We start from the raw sequence: 22,678 nt of genomic DNA, 5'->3' as shown, positions 1-22,678 counted from the left end.
GGCTAGCAGACTCACATGCATACCAGACATAGTAGACATTTAATGATATATCACGTATATTTTTAAGCCGACCACTAAAGCTGCTTTAATGACCATGAACACGAAGCGTCTTGCAAATTTTAGTCATTTTTTCAGGTGATCGGCTGAACCACCAAAGCTTCAAATATTTTTCAGCTATACTATTTTAACCGGAGTCCCATTCTGTGTCTAATTTGTGGCTTCTAGATTTTCCGGCGTTCCTATAGAAAATTCAAACTTTGCAATTTTACCAGATTTTTCTTGTGCCAAAAGCAATTGAACTGTTTAAATATAATAAATATTCGTTATTTTGGCAGTCCCACCACTTCATTGTCTTGCCATAGACACCGTTTGAACGAGTGGACCATACAGTGTACCTCTGAAAAAAAAAGTTCGTTGATGCTTTCTGGCTCAACTGGGCAAGAACAATAAGTTTTCTCCAAAGTGCTAGAAAAGCCTTCGGAAATAAACTTGGAGAATGACTGTTGAACTTCAACAAACATGTGGAAAATTTTCAACTTTGACAGTAGAAAAAACGGTTGATTTGGCGTAGAATGACCCAGTGGTCATCAGTGGTCAAAACCATATTTTCGACGGGGAAAGGCAGCTATTGTTTTCATAATTAGCCTATAATTCACGTTCACAGAGAAAAAGCACTTGATTTGTGAGCGGACATTAGCCGCCAAAGCTCCGTTTGAGAAGTGAAGTAGGGGAAAGCACTGGCTTCACTGTTGCTGGTATGGAACTGCGCGAGTTTCCACTTCGAAATTTTTTGTAAATCTTCTTAGAGCTTACCGTGTTTTTGAAAAGAAGGAAAATAAAGTGGTGCATAGTGAAAGGTGAGGGAATTCAAACTATTTAAAAATGGCTTTGGATGTTACGATGAGGAGATGGGGCAGAGGGCTATACCCATAGAGCTTCTCACTATATTACCTAGAGGGAAATCTTTCGCTGCTGCGCTGTGGCATGCATGGGAATGCCGCTATATTGTGACTTCGGATTGGCATCATTCTCGGAGAGCCAGGCAAGCACCGTTCCGCCTGTCAAAATGATTCATTTTCTACTAAAACTGCACGTAAAAAGCTGTTTTAGCTTTATTATTACACAAAAACATTTTTTGTTTAAATATAATAACTTGTTACTGCATGTACAACTATTTGATACGTAAAAAGTATCAGCGGCCCGCTAAAGTTGTGGGACATACGACAATATTCGCCCTCGCTTTGAAACAGTTTGCTGTCTGTTTTTGCTTTTCTTCCCTTCGTCATGCATTGTAGGTGAGTAAAGATGCAATTTGCGTGAATAGAAAAATTTTACGAAGATTTTACTTTAAGAATGCGTTATTTGTGCAGCCATATCCCCGTTTTAGACGAAGCCTCTTACAACACCAGCCAACACAAGCCTCGCAGACATATACCGTCATTCCCATGACGGCACGGTGCCCCCTTAAGGAACTCCCATAGACGGTGGCGCCACATTTCCCTCTAGGTGTTATAGTGAGAAACTCTATGGCTATACCCTAATTCTCTTCCCATGCAAGGGGTAGGAAAGAGGGAGCAATATAAATGCTCCCAAGGAAAGCTGTTGTTGCCCCGACAAAGACAAGTCCACTTGTCGAAACGTCGAATTCAGCGACATCCGCTGTTCATTAAGTCAAGTCTCCATATTTATGTGGACCTTTGTCTCGTTTGCAGGTCTGTTGCAAAGTTTTACAGGACTCTATAAAAGGGATGCTTTGATATGATTTGAATCTATTGAATTTGTCGATGGTGGAGGTGTCATTTGCACAATAACAGTTGATAAAATAGAAAAGACTGCGTACATGCTGGTGCATTGAAATAAACAGCCGGATATAACAAGCGATCACTGTTGAAAGAAATGAGTCGGACACAAAAAGGATTGCTTCATTTCGTTTATTATTGACAATAAGACCTGAATTTGTTCGCAACAAAGCGGTTCTGGCATTCTTGCCGCGGCCGCCATGAAAAGATGAGAGCACTCTGGGTTACACTAAATGCACCGCCCACGCGGATTGTGAAGTTAGCTGACATTGCCGTAGCCGAGGTATGACGCTATAATACTGAACACCACTTTTGATGACGCAGCTAGCTTGACTGAAGCTGCAGAATGAAGTGTGTGGGTTGATGCAGTGAAAAAAAATTTTTAAATAAAGCACGATGTTTGACCATCACTCGATGTAAGGTCTGCGAGTTTGATCCGCGCTAAATTCAGTGCAGCCTGCAAAGCTATTGCATTAGGTAAGCAACGCAAAGCGCGCTTTTGATGAAGCCCACAATGAACTTTGACCCGATGTACAAAATTCTTATGAAACAATGATACCTAGATTATCTACGACACCACGAAAGTAAAGCATCCATCGCGCTCGCAACACACTGGTGCGGAAACTCTAACGCTTGCTTGTAAATACATTCTAACGCGTAAAGCTGCACTAAGTGTCACAAAAGGGCCAAAGCTCTTAAAACCACGCTTGGATTCTACGCTGCCCTGATATTGGCTCACTCTGTGGAGTTGAAACCTTTCTTTGCTTGCGTTAAAAGGCACCGCTGTCGAACGCTGCAATGAATCTGTATCTTTCTTCTGTTAAGTTCATTGCCGACATGCCTCATGTGACAAAAATCTACTGGAATAGATACTATTACGGAAAAAGGAGCTATTTGTTTCAGATATACACACCATTTTTTAGGAATGCATCACCAATGCCATCTTCTGTGTCCTGTACAGCAGTGAAATATCAGTGTTTTTATGAAAAATATGTTGTGCGCAGAAGTCCCACACAATAGGCGTGAGGACCATCACGTCTAGCATCAGGACTACCTCGAGATGAGAGACGAGCGCGCTTAATTCTTTGCAGCTGGAAAGGAGTGTCAGAATAATTCTTGGAGTGTGCTTGCTGTCGCTCATTTGAGGGCCCTTACCATTAAACATTTCTTGGTAACGCTCTTGCGGTGTTAGAGAAGATCGCACTTGTTTCTGCTTGTCTCACGAAGCAGTGTTCGAAATAATGTTCGAAACGAAGCTTCGAGGGTACAGTTTTATGTTTATGGAAGTAAGTGAGATGTAAAATATCCAAGGTCACAAAAACGCCTTCCACTAAACGGCTTCCTTGAAGTCATTTAGCGAACTGTGTCAATGAAAATGGTTGCCGGACTGCCAACTCCCTTCTGTACAACTCTGAGTCGTGTTTTCAAGCTCTGCACCTCTCTTTAAAAGGCAATCACGGAATTCAGCACCTTTTTTTCTAGTGGAATAATTACTTTGGTGAAAGCTTTGTAGTTATGCAGCAACAAGTGGCTTGTATACTTTCGGAAACTTGCACTTGTCATATTCCGGCAGTAAAAAAAAGTGTTCAGACAATAGGATTGTAGTAAATCCGTCACAGCGCAAGTAGATACAAAACCTCAAAAAGAGAAATAAAAATGTATTTAAAGGGAGATTACAAGCCTGCCAGCTAGGTGTCTCTCCTATTAGTGTACATCCTGTGTCGGAAAGGTAGTTCTGTGATTAAAAATTATTAATTCGCAAAGTATAAATTCATGCTTGAAGTGCAATTCGAGCTGTGCAGTTACTCATTGCCAAATAAATGTCGAGCCATGTGATCCTGTGACATCAAAATAATTTTTAAAGTGAGTAAGTTTGGACTTGGTGGTATATTCCACATTTATTTATTTATTTATTTATTTATTTATTTATTTATTTATTTATTTATTTATTTATTTATAATGCCTTCAAAACCAGAGGCATAGCAGAGGGGAGGAGTTATGAACAATTACAAAATGGTTATAAGAATGCAGTAGGTTATAATACACAGTATATAGCCGACCGGTGCACAAGGACATAAGGAGAGTACAATATACGCTGACAAACCGCTTTGTCTACGTTTTTTGTACTGCTTTTGCGTTTACTGTGCGCTATAGCCTGCCAATGCGATGCAATTTACTTTTGACCAACGCTGTCATTTGTAATTAGCTTTTTGTTATTGATGCTGACAGGCCTTGATTGCATGGCATTACATTCACGCATTCTGACTCATTAGTACAAAATGTTTATGATGCAGGGATTTTCATGGTGCTGTACAAGGAGATTGAAACGTGTACGTATATTTTCGTCGAAATAAATTGCTGGGTTGCTTGCTCTAAAATGGCGCGTATTTAACTTGCCAACTAACTGTTTTTGGTCATACTAAGGCAGCTGTATTTGTTAGATCTAAATAGCTACGTGTGATGCTTAAATAAACAGGGCCGCGGTTTTCCAGCAGTGCATTTTCTGATGATACTTTTTTTGCACTTATTGTGCTTCTTCAGTGGTCACAGCGACGCTCTACGAGCATCATCAATGGGATCAGCCGGTCGTGAACGGTGGATGATGAGAGTGGCACAGGATCGAGCGGAAGGCATAACTACAAAATCGCGACTAGTTTAGCTAAGCATCTACTAGTGCTGCTGGAGCACCTCAAACCAAAACCTTTACATTGTCCTTATCTCGAACGTCATAGCCTAAAATGAACCCTGTTGCACAGATCCTCTCATGCTATCAGAAACTACGGCCTTCTGATACCTAAATACGGAAGGTTATGATGTTGTGTGTTATGTTGATATGGGGCGGCTGTAGGTGCTTGTTCCTATTTTAAGATCGAGTCTCCGTTCCAGGTCAGCAAATATCGCACATTACCATAAATGTAGGAAAAGCATCAGAAATTAAAGAAATTGTCGATTGGTGGAGCCCTACTTGCTACAGCAAATTCGTCACCGCGGAACAAGTCCAGCCATAAAACCACACCTAATTTACGTGTTTCAATGTCAGTGTATCATAACTCACAAAAAAAAACACAGTTCTAGAAGTTTCTTGACCATGGATTCTGGATGTCAGCAAATATTCTTGCGTACTCATTTGTATCGCTGTGCAAATAAACAGCCTGGAGAGACTCTGCCGTTCCCCACATGCATGCCGAATAAGGCTTATGCAAACGCCATCGTTCTAAATATGTTCCGAGTCCAATACTTGTGTGACCTGACAATTTTTTGGCTGTGAGGTGTGGAGGGCGCTCATTCGTGTGGCATTCCTAGAACGCCCAAAATATGGGTGCTCAGGTGGAAAGTTGGAGCCCGAACATCATCACTGCATTCCCAAGACTCGACAAGTGCTCGGCTCTCTGTTAATTTTTTGAAAACTGACTGTACATCACTCATAAGTGCTGGTGTCCCTGAAGCATGTTCGTGTGACCACAACGAGCTTCATTTGGGTCTTTCTGGTGCAGGCTAGGCAGCTGTGCAGCATGGCGTGCAGCGAGCAGGCCTTGTTATAGAAAGCTTCACCTGTCAGCCTGTCCACCTACACGTACGTGGTGGCAGAAAATAACAAAAAAAGAGCAGGCTGTGCCGCATATCACAGTTGCTTTCTGTTGTCAGGGCGCTACGCTGCACTCGTGCTTCGAGGCGCCCTAGTACATTTCCATTTGCGCGGTTGCCTCCGTAGCATTGCCCTCAGTCGGTCATGGCTGGGTTTGTGTAGCTGAATCCCTTGAACTGCTCCTGGTCCATGGAGGCCAAGATCTGAGGGTCGATGGGCGTCAGCACGGGCTTCTCCATCGTGAAGTCGCTGTCGAAGTTGCTCACGTCCGCCGTGTTCTTCTGCAGAGAGGCACGACAAGTGGCAAATACGGAAACGTTTAGTCATTGGGATACACAAGAAATGCTAGAGAACGTTCAAACACAAAATTAGTCAATGTGCAGGAACGCTTGCTTCGTCTGTTTGTCCTCCACTGTGCATTAACGCTTGTGCACTAGTTTTTGGAAGGTCGCCTCACCAGGCACAATTAAACGTTTTGGCTACACAGCGAAAGTTATGAAATGCTGTCCGAAGAGCATTTCACCCACCACAATTTTTCAGATTGGTTCATTATTAGAAGAGATGGGAGAAACTGAAATGTCGCATCGCCATGCTCCCAGGAAGCGAGCTTCACTGCCAACATAGACACCGTCTTTCTTCGACTAGACTGCGTTCGCGAGTGACGTGCTTTCTTGCCTTCTCTCATACCGTAGCCGATGGTCTGCGTCATGTTTACGTCACAAATGTCGCCTTTTTTCCTAACATTTTTTTGCCACGCGACGCATTTCCAGTAGCGGTTTTGCGCGTTTTGCATTTTTGATTGCATTGCATGATTTACCAAAGACACGTGCCATAATCAGTGACGTTGCAGTCAGTGCGTCTGACGTGAAAGCGCTTATGCATGAAACCTTGATTCTACGGTAGGAAGCGGGGATCCTTCGACCGGAAGGTCGCACGGGCTTTTGCTTGAAATTCGAAGTGTTTGCGCGCCGTACACCAATTTGATAATCTCCAGACACGGTCGCCAGCGTGTCCACCACGCACTTCGATTTTCTCTTTGCAATTACGGAACATGGTGAGGGGTCCTTTTGTTTATTCAGGTTGTATCCGTGCGCACGTTACACTTTTAAATTAGCGACATGGCAACCATCAGGGGAACATTAAAGAACTCCTGGTGGTGAAAGTTAATCCCGAGTCCCCCACTGTGGCATCACAGTGCTCACAATGAAATCGTCGTTCTGCGACGTAAAACCTCAGAATTCAATTGAACCTTTAGCGTGAGGCTTGTTAAAGGGCCCCTCACCAGGCGTCAAAGACAATATTGCTTATACGCTGAAATTCGTTACGTGCCCTCTAGGGAGCATTCTGCCGCAAGACATATTCAAACTAGTTCCTTAATAGCCGAGCTAGAAATATTTTAGTGCCGCGAACCCATGATTTCAGGAGGCGAGCTTCGCCGACAACATATACTCTCGAGAGGACGGTACGTTTGGCCCGTTGGTAATCCACGCTGAAAACTATTGACAGCGCGAAACGGCACGATCGACACAGAAAAGATACAAGGAGAAACGCTGACTATCAGCAGACAACCTTATTGAAAGCAGACATAAATAAGCGACGATGCACGTGATTACGCTGTAAAGGCATACTTGGCAGGAAATGACCTTGTCAACGAATCCCTAGAGAAAGTTGACAGGATGACCTATCTCCAACTTGTGGAGCAAAACAGACATACGCGCAGCACACGTGTCTCCTGCCTTATCAATGAAGAATGCCTCCACTATCTCTCGGACTGATTTATCCCCGTACCTCGATAGTACTTTGGTTTTTGAAGTCACTGGAGCCCAGCCACAATCCTTGCAGTGCAAGGCAAGATTCGAAGACGGCTGTCCCCTCAAGGAAGCCACGTCCTCCCCAAGGCGTAGATTGACGCATCTTTCCGTCTGGACAATGTACAGCGCACCGCACGAGAAGGGAAATTCGGATACCGGTCCTTTTTTGCATTGGACATGCTTTTCACAATGCCGCACACGCGTTGTACCTGATTCGCCTTCTCTACCCTACTATATATGTATGGCAGCGCAGACCCTGCCCAACTTATTCCTCGCTAAATAAAAACAACATTAATCCCCTAGCGTGTTCCGACCTTCTTCAAACGCCGCGAAAGTCCGTGCATGCAAGGAACGCTTACCACGTGAACGTCTAAAACATCTCACGGTCGCGTTCTTTCAATGCTTTCGCGCCTCAACTTCTCCAGAATCCGTTCACTCAAGACGACCAAATAGCGGGTATCCTGCCTCGCCTAGTCTTCCCCAGTGTCTAGTAATATACATCAAACGCAGGCAGGAGTTCAACGACGCAGCCAAACATGAGGAAGCTCTAGCGTTCTTAACAAACTTAGAGCGCCCTGAGTGAAAATCAGCAACTCGTTTAACAGACCGCGGAGAATAAATCCAGCAGGTGCGCGATCCCTCAAACCCGGTACTCAGGTTCAAAAATTGGATTATCCCATTTTCCGGCACTTCACAGCTTCGACCCATTCTCCTTGAAAAGCGTAAGTACAGCGGCCTGCGCTGTAACAGACCTACTTGCGTCCACCAGTGCAAGGAAATCATCGACATAACTAAATGTTTGTACCCTATAGCCTCCGAAACTGGCTCAGGCAGGTAATCCACCCTACTAAAAAAATGTCACTAAGAATAGGAGCCACTCTTTAACTTGTACACACTCCCCACTTCTGTGTGGCCCTTTAAGCGAGATGCAAATGTGAAAGACAAGTGGCAAAGTTATGCTTTCCTGAAGGTCCCCTACCAGCACACCATAACGTCAATAATCGCGATGCCCGGTTCTGTTGGAGCGATATTTGTGACAAATAAAGCGCTGAATGACTTTCAGTAGCAGCATCCTCACCAATTTTGATGCACTGAACAACAAATACCAGAAATTACCTTGGACTTCTCACTTTTGTACCAGTGCCAATGTGTCATCGCAAAAAAAGAAAGAAAGAACACAAAGGAACAATGACAGATAGAGAAAACTGAACAAAAGTATGGCATTAATTTCTTACTATTGTAATCTCTTGGCGAATGAACGAAAATGGGTTTTGTAGTGACTCCTTGCTATAGTGTAAACTGACTATCTGTAGGTTTTTGTGTAATATACTTTCAGATGATAACCTGCGCTGCCTAGCTGAACGGTTTGACGTGATTACGTATGTTAGTTTGCACAGAATAAATGTTAAACAGCAGCTTTATATGATACGTGAGTCACCTGAGTTGTGCGCTAGTCGATCGATAAATCGTATTTTCCATCCAAACTCACCCAAATAGTCAGACAGAATAATAAATCGCTTTCTACAAATTTCTCCTCATAGGCTGTGACGAAACTGCAAACCAATATTTCTATGGATGCGCTAAAGATATCAGAGTACCAAGGCAGAGCTTAGGGAAAGTGCCATTCACGCATCAAAGCTCGGAAAACGTAATTGTTTAACGCAAAGAAATCGCGGCGAGAGTGGGAATGAGGTTCCTGAAACGAGGTGGACCAAGCAGCAACAAAATGGCGGCAAGAAAACGCGCGGTAAACCACGGCGCACATTTGTGGGCGGCGCTTGGTACAGGGACCGGCAGCCAGCCAGCGAGCAGCGTAAACCGACTGCCAAGGTCGTCAACGGGCCCGTGTTGGACAACGGAACCGAAGTGGGCGGAAGGGATGACAGGGCAGAACGATGAGAGGAGCCGCGTAGCGGGAGAATCGCGTGGCCGCGGCCAGCTACTGGGATGCACCGTGGGCGTCAAAAATAGACGGCATTCCTGCGGCAAAGTTGCGCTCGCCGTCTTGAGTGGGCCTGTCTTGAACGAGATGGAAAGAGAGGAAGGACAGGGCCGGATCGTTGCGCTCGAGAAATGCGCGAGAAAGACATGCGCTGGAAAGAGGGGGGGTGGGAAAGAGGCGCCTGCTGTCCGCGAGGGCGCGCGCACGCTGCCGCTGTCGTAATCAGCGGAAACGCGCCCGTTTAACGAGAACAGCTATCATCCATGTGCCACCAATTCGGTGCAGTGCGTAGCAAAAGTTCATGCGTAGCGTCAGCCAATCAGAAAAGAGAACCATAAGCAGGGCTTCTACGCAGTTTGTCTCTGGTCGCCCGGCGCCGACCGAATGGAATCTTCGCGGAAGGATCTATGGGGCACATTAGGCGAACGCTGTTCCTTTCTCTGGAACACGCAGCCTGATCGGCCGACACGAGCCTAAGGTTTCGTCGTGCTGCACATAATTAGCGAGAATCTCTCCTCGCATGGGTCCCTCGTTCCGTCCTCTATGCTTGCTGACAGCTTTGCACAGTTCGTTCGCCCAGCAGGCGTGACTGCAGCCGGCCTCCCGGTAGCGGTATTGAGCAATTCGTCCACAGGGTGCCTGGTAGATTATAATATGCTAGTATACTAGTAAGCGCACCGTGGGCGCTTCGCCGTTAACACGTGTACTACATGTCGTTTAACGCACGTCGCACCGTCCTCTTTCTCGTGGCCTCTGTATTTTCTTCTTCTCTTATTGACCAGTGGTAAGGAAGGGCAGGGTGGCCAAGGAATTCCTGTCGAGAAACAGTTACGAAAGCCGCTCCACTCACACTTGGCACGTGTACACTGCCGCCTGCCAGCCGGACGCAGTCAGATACGTCTTGTCCATTTTGCTTGAACAAAAGTAAGCCGTTTGTGCGTTTATTTTTGTTCGGCCTTAAATTTATTTTTCGAAGGCAGAGCACTCTTCTTGAAGTCTCGCTAGCTGTCGCTTAAAAGAGCTACATAAGAATTGCGTTGCGGCAGCGCCGGAGAAGGAGCTAAGACAGAGGAGCAGGCGAAACTATGTACGCCAGTGCTCTTGCGTGGGGAAACAAGAAAAAGAAGGAGACAACCTGTAAGAAACGTAATCCAGAGTATTTGTGTTTCATGGTTTGTCGTATCATGCCGAGGGGGTTTATCAGTGTTCTTCCGGGCTTTTGCTCAACAGATGCATAGCCACGTGCTAAATTAGGAAAGTGAAGTTTCAGTATAAATGCACGCATTTAAGCTGCATAGGGAGAAATTTTCGTCTACAACTGCGCAGCGGTGCGGCTCGGAGGAAATACTGGTGTCAACCGTCGACTTTAAGTGCTATACGCGCAGCGTGATGTAATTAGATATAGGACCAGTTAACGGAGTACGATATGCTGTACCACGACTTGAGAACTGCCCTTCGTCCCGCTTTCAAAGCTCTGTACAGTTCGCCGAAACCACAAGGCTTCTCGTTCGCAAGTGCTTTTTGCCATGCGCTGGCCGCATTCCCTAACAATATGTCCAGCGTCGAGATCCGCTGGAATTGGCTCTTACAAATAATTCTACAGTGTGAGAGCTTTTTGCGAATACGGGCCCTGGCTATGCTTGTATACAACAGCGGACAGCATTCCGTGGCAATGAAGACAAAGCGCGCGCACGTATATATATAAGAGCGCTTAAAAAAAAAAGCATTACGGCATTTTCATCCACCTTAGTTTAGGCTTTAAGTAAGTTAGCCTAAGCGTTAAGTTTAAGCGTTAGTTTAAGCGCTAGTTTAACCGCTAATGAAGACGAAACACAACATTGTTCAACTTGACTGATTTCTTTTTACTTCCATGTTAGGCCCAGCGCGAACACGTCGCACACGCAAGATACGCTAATACCGGTACGCGTTCCAAAAAACCAAAAACGCTGTTTAATGCTACCGAACTACGCGGCGCTGTAAGACATGCGCAGAAGCTCTGCCTTCGTATATAGCTTCACCTTTAGTGCCACAGAAAAGTGCCCGCGAATATAGCAGTGCTAAACATAGCGCCAAGAAAAGATGAACTCGGCAGAAAGAAGAGAGGAAAGACAGAACACATAGGACAGTCATTAAACATGGAATTCCTTAGCGGAGCGGGCTGGGAGGAAAGCAGTATAATAAAGAACGTCTGCGCTCGTGTCTCAGAGATGCGAGCAGACGAAGACTGCAGACAGCAGGTAGGATAGAGCAGTAATGATCACGGAGTGCCTCGCGCAGGCCAGCACACAAATAGAGCAAGAAAGCTATGAAGAGAGAGGTGGGCTGACCAGTTTGGGTTTGAACGGTGGCTCGACCTCTTTCTTCTCGAGCTTTTCCCACTGGATGTTGCGGAAGAAGGGCTGGTCGCACACGTCACCCGCCGGACAACTGGGCATGCCAAGACGCGTCTCGGCGTTCTTGTCCAGCAGCTGCACAAAAAAAGGCGAGGCACCAGCCAACCATAAACAACACGGTTCAGTACCATAACCCACGATACGTTTGTGCATGGATAGACACACGCTTGCGTTTATTTTCGCGAAATGATAGGGGCCGAATTTGCAAAGCTAGAGCTTTTCCTTTGTGTGCGCTCTTTGCCTCTTGCCACCCGCTTCACTAGTAGCATGAATAGATTTAGCGTGTCTATTAGTACGGTATACGCTAGGGCGTTTCCGTAATACCCGATCATCAGACGCTGGTTGTGACATTTTGTGACGCTTCAGCCAACCACAATGTCTTACACATGGGCTCTGCGATCGCGCTGCGCGTGCTGTAGGACAGCCCGCGCCGCACCATTTGGGACGCCATGCGCCTTATAGGGATGTTTGCGTGTCCCATGAGTGTTCTCGCCGAAAGAAAAATATTTTAAAAAGTAACCTGTTCGCGATGACGCGAACACTAGATACATGGACAAGCCCATTCTGTATTATCGCCTAATAAGTTTGAATGCTCTCGCTTGTGAGTTGATGCATGTCAATGCGCGCAACACTGGTTCCTGTCGATAAACAGGGCTCAAATTTTCAGGATCACATGGCAGACTTACATTACAGTTGATCACAGCATGACAAAACGTTATTGTGGCGATTGTAGCAAAATAAAGAAATAGATGCTAGAGTGTACGCGCTAGAAACACGATATAATAATGTGGCACACCGCATTGGGAAGCTGGGGCTCTCTAACAGGTACCTCAATCTAATTAGACGAGCAACTGGAGCCCATTTCTGTGGGTGGATCACGCCACGTCTTGCTTGACACCCCATCACGACGGCGAAACGCACAGACGAAAGCAAGCGCCGACACCAGCAGGCGACTCGTTCAAAGCTTTCAAAACAGCTCACAAGACTTCAAACATTTATATAACTCACAAATTGTAAACTTCAGAGCGTTTCCGACTCATGAGGGAACTCTTGCAGGCATATTTCACTTTACATACTAACGTGAAGTAGCGGCAGCATGTGGGAATAAAATACGCATTTTAGAATAAATAGGCCCCAGCATGAGCCTTTACCCTCGAAGACCGTCAGTCATCATTTAAAAACTAGTAAGGGATCATGTAGCAGTGCAAACTCATTTTTTTTCTCGCCTCATCCAAGCCGCGGCCACAGTACCGGAGCGCACGAAAGCCACCCCGACGCACGAAAAGTAAAGTGCCTATGAAAAGGCCTTGAGAATACCGTGGCGCAGGCCATGTCCTTGTGAATACCGGCCAAGTCTATCGCTGAACTTAAGCGTTTTTTTCGCGCGAGTGGGACGGCCGGCGCTAAACCTGCCAGCGCGCGTAATCTCGGAGGCGGCGTCGGTGTTTGTCTGGTTGAGCTCCGTGCTACGAGGCAGCGCCAGCAATACGGCCGCTGACGTTTACAGCGTCACTAACCCGGTGATCCGCGTACATATATCGGAATATCGGACGCGCTAAAACTCTCCAGCGCCATGGAATTACTAAACTTGGAAGATCAAGTTCTATTCAGTTAGCGCAACAAAAAGATAATTTGAGCTCGGCTGGAGAGGCCTCCGTCCTGCAGTGGACATTAGATAAACTGATGACCATGGCCATTATCAACGTCATGATTGGCTGCCGTATGATATTACGAACAGTTATTGTGTAAGGTCATTTTTGTGAATATGGACCCAGAGCTTGCACCTACGTTAATTCGTTTTTATGCGAAGCATATTACGAGAGCTCAACCCAGCTCCTCAGGCGCGTCGGTGTCGCCTTCAATGACCTTTGACCCCATGCCATACCACGTGACACCGTGACGTCACGACATAGGAGAAACGGGGCTCCAAATCGCGCCGTCGCTGCGGTATATAAGCAGCTGCGCTTGTTTCTAGGTGGCTTTGGCTCAAGTCTTGCAAGATGGGCTGGGTGGGAATCGAACCAGGGTCTCCGGTGTGTGAGACGGAGACGCTACCACTGAGCCACGAGTACGATGCTTCAAAGCGGTACAAAAGCGCCTCTAGTGAATGCGGTGTTGCCTTAGAAACGAGCTGTTTCTAGGCGTGCGTCGCTTGCTCAGGCGCACATTTCGTTGCCGCGCCGAACGCTGCGTTGCTCGACGCTCACCGCGTCCAATGCGGGGCGCGTAGTCGCTGCGCCGTAGCCCATTTTCTTACACCCCTTGGCGGGTCGACGGGAATGCTGTCGCGTTCCACTCTTGAAGGCGAAGCAGAGTAACGCATGAGTTGTTTCTTCGTCTAGCCGAACCAAATATAGCCAAGCAACAGCAGTTCACCAGGCTAAACAGTGGTTCAACAACTAAAATAAAGGCTAGTATGCTTCGCATCCTGGGCTTAACCTTAGCTAAGCCACAGCCATTTTTTTAATGAAGAATAAAACTGGGATGTACGATCCTGCAGAATGCCAATAAATATTGTGGCGATTCCGGTAAAACCTCGTTTAAAATGCACTATGGAACATTACGGCTTTTTGTGAATTTGTTATAAGTTAGTTATTTTCACTTGTGGTCCTCAGTGCACCTTCGTTATGCTACCTTTATCTATTGTATTGATCCGATTATGTTTAGTTTACTTCAACAACGTTACCTGTCTGTCTGTCTGTCTGTCTGTCTGTCTGTCTGTCTGTCTGTCTGTCTGTTTATTTTTCAATCAATCAATCAATCAATCAATCAATCAATCAATCAATCAATCAATCAATCAATCAATCAATCAATCAATCAATCAATCAATCAATCAATCAATCAATCAATCAATCAATCAATTGGTAGTGCAAAAACTAAACGGGGCTTTGAAGCTTAATGAAAAGGACCCAAGCCGAGCCTAGTAATCCTTTTTGGAAACTTTTATTTTCATTTGCAATAAATCTATTCCTATAAAAATGAGAAAACATAAGCACCGCACGCGAAAGCCATACATTACACACGACCCTTTAGCTAAAATAAATGAGAAAAACAAGTCTTCTAAAACGTGTCGCAACTGCCTGAATAAACAGCTTGAAAAAGCCAGAATAGATTAGATCAGTTTGTTTCCGCTAATGGACGCGCAGACATATGGAAAAAGTTAAACCAGCCTATTGCGCATAAACATTGTGCTGAGCTTACCTCCATAAAACTGACTGCTGCTGAGATATAGGGGCAAGCGTTAGCCAATAAATTCAACAAACACTTTTTTAGTCTTTCAAGCTTTATAAGCACGCAGAATGACTTCAGTGTTGCCATTTCAGTCGAAGATATCATTTTCCTTGATCCAGTAAATAATAAGGAAGTTATGTATGTATATTTACGTATTTCAAGAACTAAATAATACTTCACCTAAAGGTTATAAAATTTGTTTGTGACATTATTCTAGTGTGTTTAACGCATATTCTTATTTTATGCGTTGCTAATTATTCGTTACCATAACTTTAAAAAAAGGCGAAGAAAATGATTTCAGGAACTAGAGGCCCATATCTGTACTTACTGTTTTTACCAAAGTATTCGAATATATAACATATCATCGCTTACGTAAATCGAGAACAAACATCTTATTTTGACAATCGCTCTATGCGGCTTTCGACAACATCTTTCAACATAATCTGCTCTTTTAGAAGTGAAAGAACATATCTTGAAGAGCCTTGAACACAATGAAACAATAATAGGTACATTCGTGGATTTCGCAAAGGGTTTCACCTTCTTGACCACAACCTACAATCAGGAAACTTCACTGTTATGATTTTTCGAGCACACAACATAGTTTTACTGAAACCTTAGTCAAACAATCAGAAACAGACAGTCAACATTCACGGCTTCCTACCGGAAATGAACTCAATTAAGTGAGGAGTTCCTCTAGGGAACACATTGGCACTTTTCCTTTTAACATTTTTATTACTGATATTGCATACACCTCGTCTGCGGAATTCATAATCTACACCAATGACACGTGCATGTTCTTTTATGACAATTATTTAGACACCACAGTCGACCCTTCGAATCACGATCTTGAAAAATTACACGAATGAAAAAAAAAAACACCAACTGGTTTGCGTGTTAGTCTCGCCAGAACGAAAGTTCCTATATTTAGAACAAGGAATAAAACTAATAAACTAGCCAAACAAATCCAATTCAGCGCTACTCAAAAACAAATTGTGCCTACATTTAGGAGTCCAGGTGTCCGTATTAACGAAGAAAATTCGCCTTGAATGATCACGTAAGTCACGTCGCGACAAAACTATCTGAAGTCATTGGTCTCCTTTTGTACAATGAGCATCTCTTTCCCTGTGGCACCATGATGCTAATGTATTATATCACTGACTTCTTCAGACTTGACTATAGTCATCTAATTTGGGGAGAGAAAAATTTAGCAAAGTTACATATTTTGCAAAAGATACGTATCCGAGTTGTCGCAAATGTCTCAAGACTGCATCATATTAAAGCACTTCTTCTAAAATATAAAGTACTGCTGGTTCTAAAATTGTGTGATTACCGCTTATCTATTGTCTTCAAACGCGGAATGACACAAAACAAACCTTTTTTTCAACAACTGCCTAATTTATCAACCCGTGAACAGGTCTACGCAAACTGAGAAACCGACAAATGGTCAGTTCGAACGTATAAAAACAACGTGGTCGGTTACTAGCAAATAATTTGCCACGCATCGTGAATAATTTGCACAGAAACAACATTTTCCTTGAAACGACAAAATTTTTTTGACTATTTTATTTACCGAGATGTTTAGCACTATTAGCTAAATGTCTCATTGATCTAGATTAAAAACGTTTTAACCGACATATGTACGTAGTTTTATTGGATTATTTTTGCTGCTAATATGTATTTTCACGTCTTATTGTTTTTATTCCTTTCTGCTTTCTTTTTATTTGTCCGCGAAACACATCACGGACTTGTTTTTTCCACTAATCATGCATTTTTGTTTACATTATGCTGAACTTTGCACTGCTGCTGGTAAACTCTATGCGAATGCTTAGTTTACTGATTGCTTAGTTTACCGCCTGATTTCATGCGGCTCTAATGCTGCCAAAGTGTCGTAGGTGCCCACGGCTTTGGCGAGCTATCAGAAGTAGCTTTCACCAGGGGCTCCTCGGCTATGATGTATTGCTGCGATGGCAAAATGAACTGAATATATATTTGGCGAAGGGAAATTATTTATTGATAAAAATGGTAATTATTATATTTATGTCATGCAATTATGGAGTGTAACTTCTCTATTCAGGCACATTCCAAGTGACCCGAGTTGTGTAATAGCTTGGGCAACTGGCTGTGTGCCGGAACAGACAATTCTGACACTCCATAATTACATGACATAAAATAACAAAATTGAAATCTCTTCTAATAATTAGTTTCCCATTACCAATTAAGTCATTGAATGCTAATCGTAGTAACGCTGATGGTCATCCCCAAAAGATGCGTTCTACTTGATTTCAAAGCGAATAATCTTTTTTTGTGCAAGTGCAGCTATTTTGTAGCAGGTTAAGTGAGCGATTGTAGCAGGTTTTCGTGGCTCGATGGCCTGACAGTTGTGTCTAAAATAATGTGCCTTATTAAATTATGTTACATGCATGATGTGTTCTTCACTGGCCAACGTACGCTATCTGTCCAGATAGCTTGCACCTTATCTGTGTGATTCATCTATAAAACCAATAATTGATCGATCGAGCAACCGAATACTCACCAGTACTAGTAGCGACTTTGCCTCGCGGCTGAGGAACCTCGGGTAGTAGGCCTCCTCGTTGCAGACAGACCAGAACAGCTCGTCTTCGTCGGTGCCGTTGAAGGGCGACTGGCCGATGAGCATCTCGTAGGTCAGGATGCCGAAAGACCACCAGTCCACCGACTGATTGTAGTGTTGGCCCTTGATGATCTGTGAAGGGCGTGAATCGAAGGAATCGAGTTAGCACGCGAAACCCGAGAGATGACTTCTATCTCTAATAGAGCGCACCTCTATCTCGAAAGCTCTCCTGCTGGGTAAAACCCTATAGTAGCTGAGGCGCGGGGATTATGCACGAGCAACAGAACGGACACGATAGAAAGGTTGTGCATTTGTCCGTGTGCCCGCTGCTTGTGTACATTCTCCGCTCTTGACGTTTCATGGCATGAAGGTACAAATTTTCACAACGAGTTCTGCGTGTTAAGAGAGTTCCGCTGCCAAGCACGAGGTGGCGGGTTCCATTCCTGGCCGTGGTTGCCACATTCCGAACAAAACCAGTATGAAGTTGCAAGTTTGATTCCATGACAAAGAAAAAAAGAAGCTAAGAAAGTTTGCTGGTTAAAATAATCCAGAGAGTTCCACTACAAAGCATCTCATAAGCGAAAGTTTTAGTGCAATTAGTAGCGTCATTACTTAGATGTCGTTACCTATGCGTTAAGCTATAGTTGTGGCCGCGATACCAGTAGTACCTTCTGTCGGTGTTGAAGTTACAGTCGGCTTCAGCCCATGCTTAGGAAACTTTGTGTTTGGATGAGATGCTTGCGGTTGTTTTTTTGTTGGCTTGTGGCCGCCTACGACGTGCTTTACAAACAAGATAGCCAGCCAGGATAACTCCATAACTACGGAGCTGGTCATGAACCTAGTCACTTAATCAAACGAAGACGCTTAGGTCATCACACTCCGTATCAGCTGTAAACAATCTGGTATTCTTGAAAAATTAGTAGTTTGTAATTATAAGTACTCGAGACTGTCGGGGCAAAGACTCTGTAACTTAAAGGTTACCTCTTTATCATATCTAAATCGTTTCATATTTTTTCCCTTTTTCCTTTTAGGATGATTTGAATTGCGAGGATACTGTAAATTACGATTCCCCTCATTTCCTTACCCTTTTATTTATGCTTCTTAAAAGCAATGACCTTAGCAAACACAAAAACCAGCCAATAAGCAAGTAATCATAAGGTGCGCTTTCACTACTGCAGTCTAAAGCGCCTCTGAGTGCTTAACAACCGGCTCAGAAAGCTTGGGCGCTATCTGCTGCCACCAGACAGGCTGTCGCCCTAAGTCTGACGTGGAAGCGTATAAGCCCGTTTTGCCATACTTTACGCGACGCAGTTCACGAAAGTATATCTGAAAATATTCTTTATTATGTTCTTGTTTACATACTCACAGTTCCTCTCCGGTATACTTAAGCCTATGTCGAAGTGCGCAGTAAAGCTGGCAAAGAAATGTGATCCTCAAGTAATTTAACCTTGAGCGACTTAAGCTCACAAGAACACTGCGCCGATACGGGCGGATGCGCAAGTCTTATCGCTGATGACTCGCGAGGTCGGGACACACACGCGAAGCTTATTACGTCTTTATTGCTGGAAAAGCGTTTCTTTCTTATTGCACTATGTGGTACTTTGACCTTCTTATATGGCTTCACTGGGTTGTTGAGGAGTCGAGTATATTAGTAAACTTCAATCAGCTTATCTGTTCCCGCTTTGTTACTTTCACCGATAGGTTTCCTCGACAGCACGAAATGTCGATAAAGATTTGAGGAGTTATGAATGGCAGGAAAAGTGCTGGATCGTGTAAGGGGATAATTGGAATATGCAGATGATACTAGCAGGTTTGTGTAAACTCCTGGAAGAAATACATAAAGCCAGCTGAGAGGTAACCTTTAAGATGCTTCAAATATTTTCAAACGCTATTTACGTTTCCTTGCAACTTCGCTACTCAGTTAAGAGTTTTCGAATTTCATCAGAAAAACTTTAAATGACTCGCTGGTATTCAAATTATAGGTTTACCCACTGTGTTCAATTCTTCACGACAGTAACATTACTTTTGAAACGATAGTCTTCTTTTTTTGTCTGCATTCCGCACCTTTTGTATTGTTGCACGTACATTGTTCATGCACGATGAAGAAAGAAAAATGCTGGAGTGGGTTCAAAAGTAAGGAGGAGGAGAGTAAAATAGTGGCAATGGAAACGCGGGTGTAGGGAAGGGGTTAGAGCGATGCCTCATTGGTTGGCGTATGCGACAGTAACCGCGCACTTCATGACGTCACCCAGGTCACTTGAGGCCCGTGCTATAGTGGCACGCGCGCTGTGTGACTAGCTAAGTATGACGCACGGCGTAGCGTGTTATCTGACTTGGCCCTATTATCCCTGTTATCCAATTATCGTTCTGCTGAAGGCGCGCCTACTTCAAGGTAATTTTTTGAATCTTGTCGCCGATTCTATAGTTAAAGAGTTCTTTCTACTCGGATGACATGCATACATTTGCCGAGAATTACGGCATGGCATTGTGAGAGGCAGTAGGGTCAGCAGTTTGACATAAGTAAGCTATGTTGCTGGCTTTTACTATCAACGATGGTTACTGCCCCTTTTCCTACCTGTAAGAGAATTATCGAAAATCAGCAGCACACCGGCTGCCGAGGTGCCTTCCCTTGCTTCCGAGGCTCATTGAATCTTTGTTAATAACTTCGGAGTAGCAGGATACGATATGGATACATCTGAAGGCCAAGAATTAGTATTACACTGGGTCTATTCAACATCCGTAAGTCTCAACCGGTTACATGTATTTTCTAGTCAGTGAGGCTTCTTTGACATGTCATTATTTCCCAGTCATGCACTAAGTGGGGTATCTCGTAAGCATATGTTCCGCCCAATTTTTATGTATCCTCCTTGGTTCCGCCAAATGAACATGGCGGATAAAAGACGCAGAAAGCATTTTAGGACTGTTAACAGCCGACGTTGTAAAGGAAAGTCTTCGAGAAGCGTAACAGTGCGAACATGACGACTCTGTGGCAAGAGATGTGTTTACCATAGATTTGGAAGAGCTACCAAAAATAGAATTCGTCTTCCTATTTCTTTTCCTGCATTTACATTGACGAGGTATCTTTATTTCGCCTGTAAACGAACTACGATCTATCACTTTGCGAAAAAGGAAGACGTTCCAGAGGCTTAGATAAGTAAATGTATTGAATTATGGGGGGCTTATAACGTTCTAAGGCTTCACACTCAGTAATGCCGGTAGTAGGCATCATTCCTGATTTTTATCCCTTGGGGTACTTTAACGTGCACCAAAGGCACGGCACAGGAGCATTCTTGCACTCCGATGCCATCGAAATGCGGCCACAAAAGCTGAGATCTCGAAGCCGCGACTTCATGCTTAGCAGCAGAACATTTATGATACATCCACTGCGCCACGGTGGCGGGTGAACTTGTAAATGACATAAGAAACGACAAGTATGTGAAGTGAGTAACACAACCGAAGAGCAAGCTTGGTTGCCAGGCAAATGTCTATGAAATAAGTTTGCTGAATAAATAAATAAATAAATAAATAAATAAATAAATAAATAAATAAATAAATAAATAAATAAATAAATAAATGAATAAATAAGATTTTAAAGTGATTTTGTCCCTCTTGAACAAATTTTGTCACCTAGAACATGTTTCAAGAATCGGTGCAGAGTTGCCATCTCTTGCCTTGCACAGTGACCTATACTGAAGACAAATGTACTGCCATGCCGTTACGACGTGGTCATATGTGCTGCGCACTACCCGGACACACACAAAAAAAAACACGTTACTTACGATCGTGCTAGGTGAAAACGCAGCGTATAAGTTACAATGGGCGCCGTTTGACTTGGTGAGTCTGTTCTTATATGCATCGCAGTATTATGCGCATTTATACTGTTCTGATCCAGGAAGCGTATTCTCCCTTAAAAGTCACAAGCAACGGGACACAGTATAAGTTCGACTATAATAGCCGAGAATGCAGCGTTCAACTTTCATGCAATGAAAATGCACACTCTATTTGTGTACGCACGTTGCCCACGCTTCTCGCGCAAAACACGCTGCGTTTCTGCATGCAGTCAGTCACTGGCAGGCACATGCAGGGCGACAAGCAATTTCGCGTTCTCCAAAGAACTTCGCCAAGCAAAACATCATTGCACCAGTTACAATGAATACAACCTTCATGCCGGGCATGCACTTCGGAGTCCATCAGGTGGGAGCGAGCCAGCTGCCAGGAAATATAGCCTCGGCGAAATTGAATACGCCCTAGTATGAAATTGCTATTCACTGTTGTTTCGCGTGTGACCTTAGCTGTATTTGCATTTTTAGTTTTTAGGAAGTCACCACGTTTCGTATTCTGAAGGAAAAAGCTAGAAAACTTCATTGACACCAAAACTGCAGGGTCATTTAGGTTTTCGGTAATAAATATGTCGGACATTTTTCTCTGTGAAGGCAATCGAAGTGCCGATGAAGTCCGAGGTATAAACTCGCTAAAAAAGTGCTCAAGGCAAACTTCAACGAAACTTCAAGTAGGATGAATATGTCATAAAAGAGCTGCGTTTAAGACTAGGCCAATCTTGGCACCACCGCAGGGCTGATGATTGTATTTGTATAAGTTTCTTATTGGCAGCTTGTAAAGGGCAGCTAAGCATACGGCGGAAAACATCTCACAGGCAACGCCTGGTAGGTCCGCCTCCGAGATTTCTCTGTACGCTGCGAGAAGCTGCGAGCATCGAGCTTCATACAGTTATTACCAGAGGGAACTGTAGTGCTAGTGTCCACGGAAACGGCAAGCGGGGTGGCTCAGCCAGAACGCTTCCTACCTGGATTTGCCTTAACTTTCTCCCTTCTGGCTTCAAACGGCTTCGTAACATTGCAAAAATTCGTAATTTTCAACAGAGTACTGTGTAATAAATAGTTAAGTAAGGATTAATACAATTGTCTAACGGCAGTATTAGAACATAGGAACACCCGCCCGATTTTGAAACCGTTGCACCACAGACGCATGTATCGACCAGCGGCATAGAAAACCCTTACAAATTTCTTGCGGGAGAGCCAGCGCGTTGAGACGCGTTTCGATTTGGCCACCTCGACAGGCTGGACCGCTGCAATTAGCAGCGATTGTGCTTGTTCGTAGACTGTTGTACACTTAAAGAAGTATAAATTGCTGTGAAATTGAGGACAGTGAAGGCAGATTAAGCGTAATAAACAAAGCCACAAGAACGACGCAGTCCTCAAGCAAGCTGATGAGACAAAGCCATGTAGGCTGACAGAACGCAGCGCCACAATTCCCTCTAGAAATTATCCTAAGAAACCTTACGGTTACCAATGCCGCATTGTTTCGG

General features: G+C 44.2%; 1 protein-coding gene across 15 annotated transcripts in view; it reads right to left on the bottom strand.

Moving 5' to 3' along the window:
- Positions 1-1,917: 1,917 nt before the first annotated feature.
- The window catches only part of LOC135913786 (putative protein kinase C delta type homolog), a 725,274-nt gene continuing 704,513 nt past the window's right edge, over positions 1,918-22,678 (bottom strand). For 14 of the 15 annotated variants that reach the window (XM_070541297.1, XM_070541298.1, XM_070541300.1 and 11 more), the window contains 3 exons: positions 17,296-17,484; positions 11,466-11,606; positions 1,918-5,666 (listed from right to left, as the gene is read on the bottom strand). In XM_070541297.1, coding sequence (XP_070397398.1) covers positions 5,520-5,666; positions 11,466-11,606; positions 17,296-17,484 — 477 coding nt within the window. In that variant the 3' untranslated portion in view covers positions 1,918-5,519. The remainder of the gene's footprint in view (positions 5,667-11,465; positions 11,607-17,295; positions 17,485-22,678) is intronic. The other variant, XR_010568111.1, reaches the window with a different exon arrangement.

Source organism: Dermacentor albipictus, chromosome 6, assembly GCF_038994185.2.
Source record: "Dermacentor albipictus isolate Rhodes 1998 colony chromosome 6, USDA_Dalb.pri_finalv2, whole genome shotgun sequence".
Taxonomy (NCBI): domain Eukaryota; kingdom Metazoa; phylum Arthropoda; class Arachnida; order Ixodida; family Ixodidae; genus Dermacentor; species Dermacentor albipictus.
This window is presented reverse-complemented; position numbering and strand designations above follow the sequence as displayed.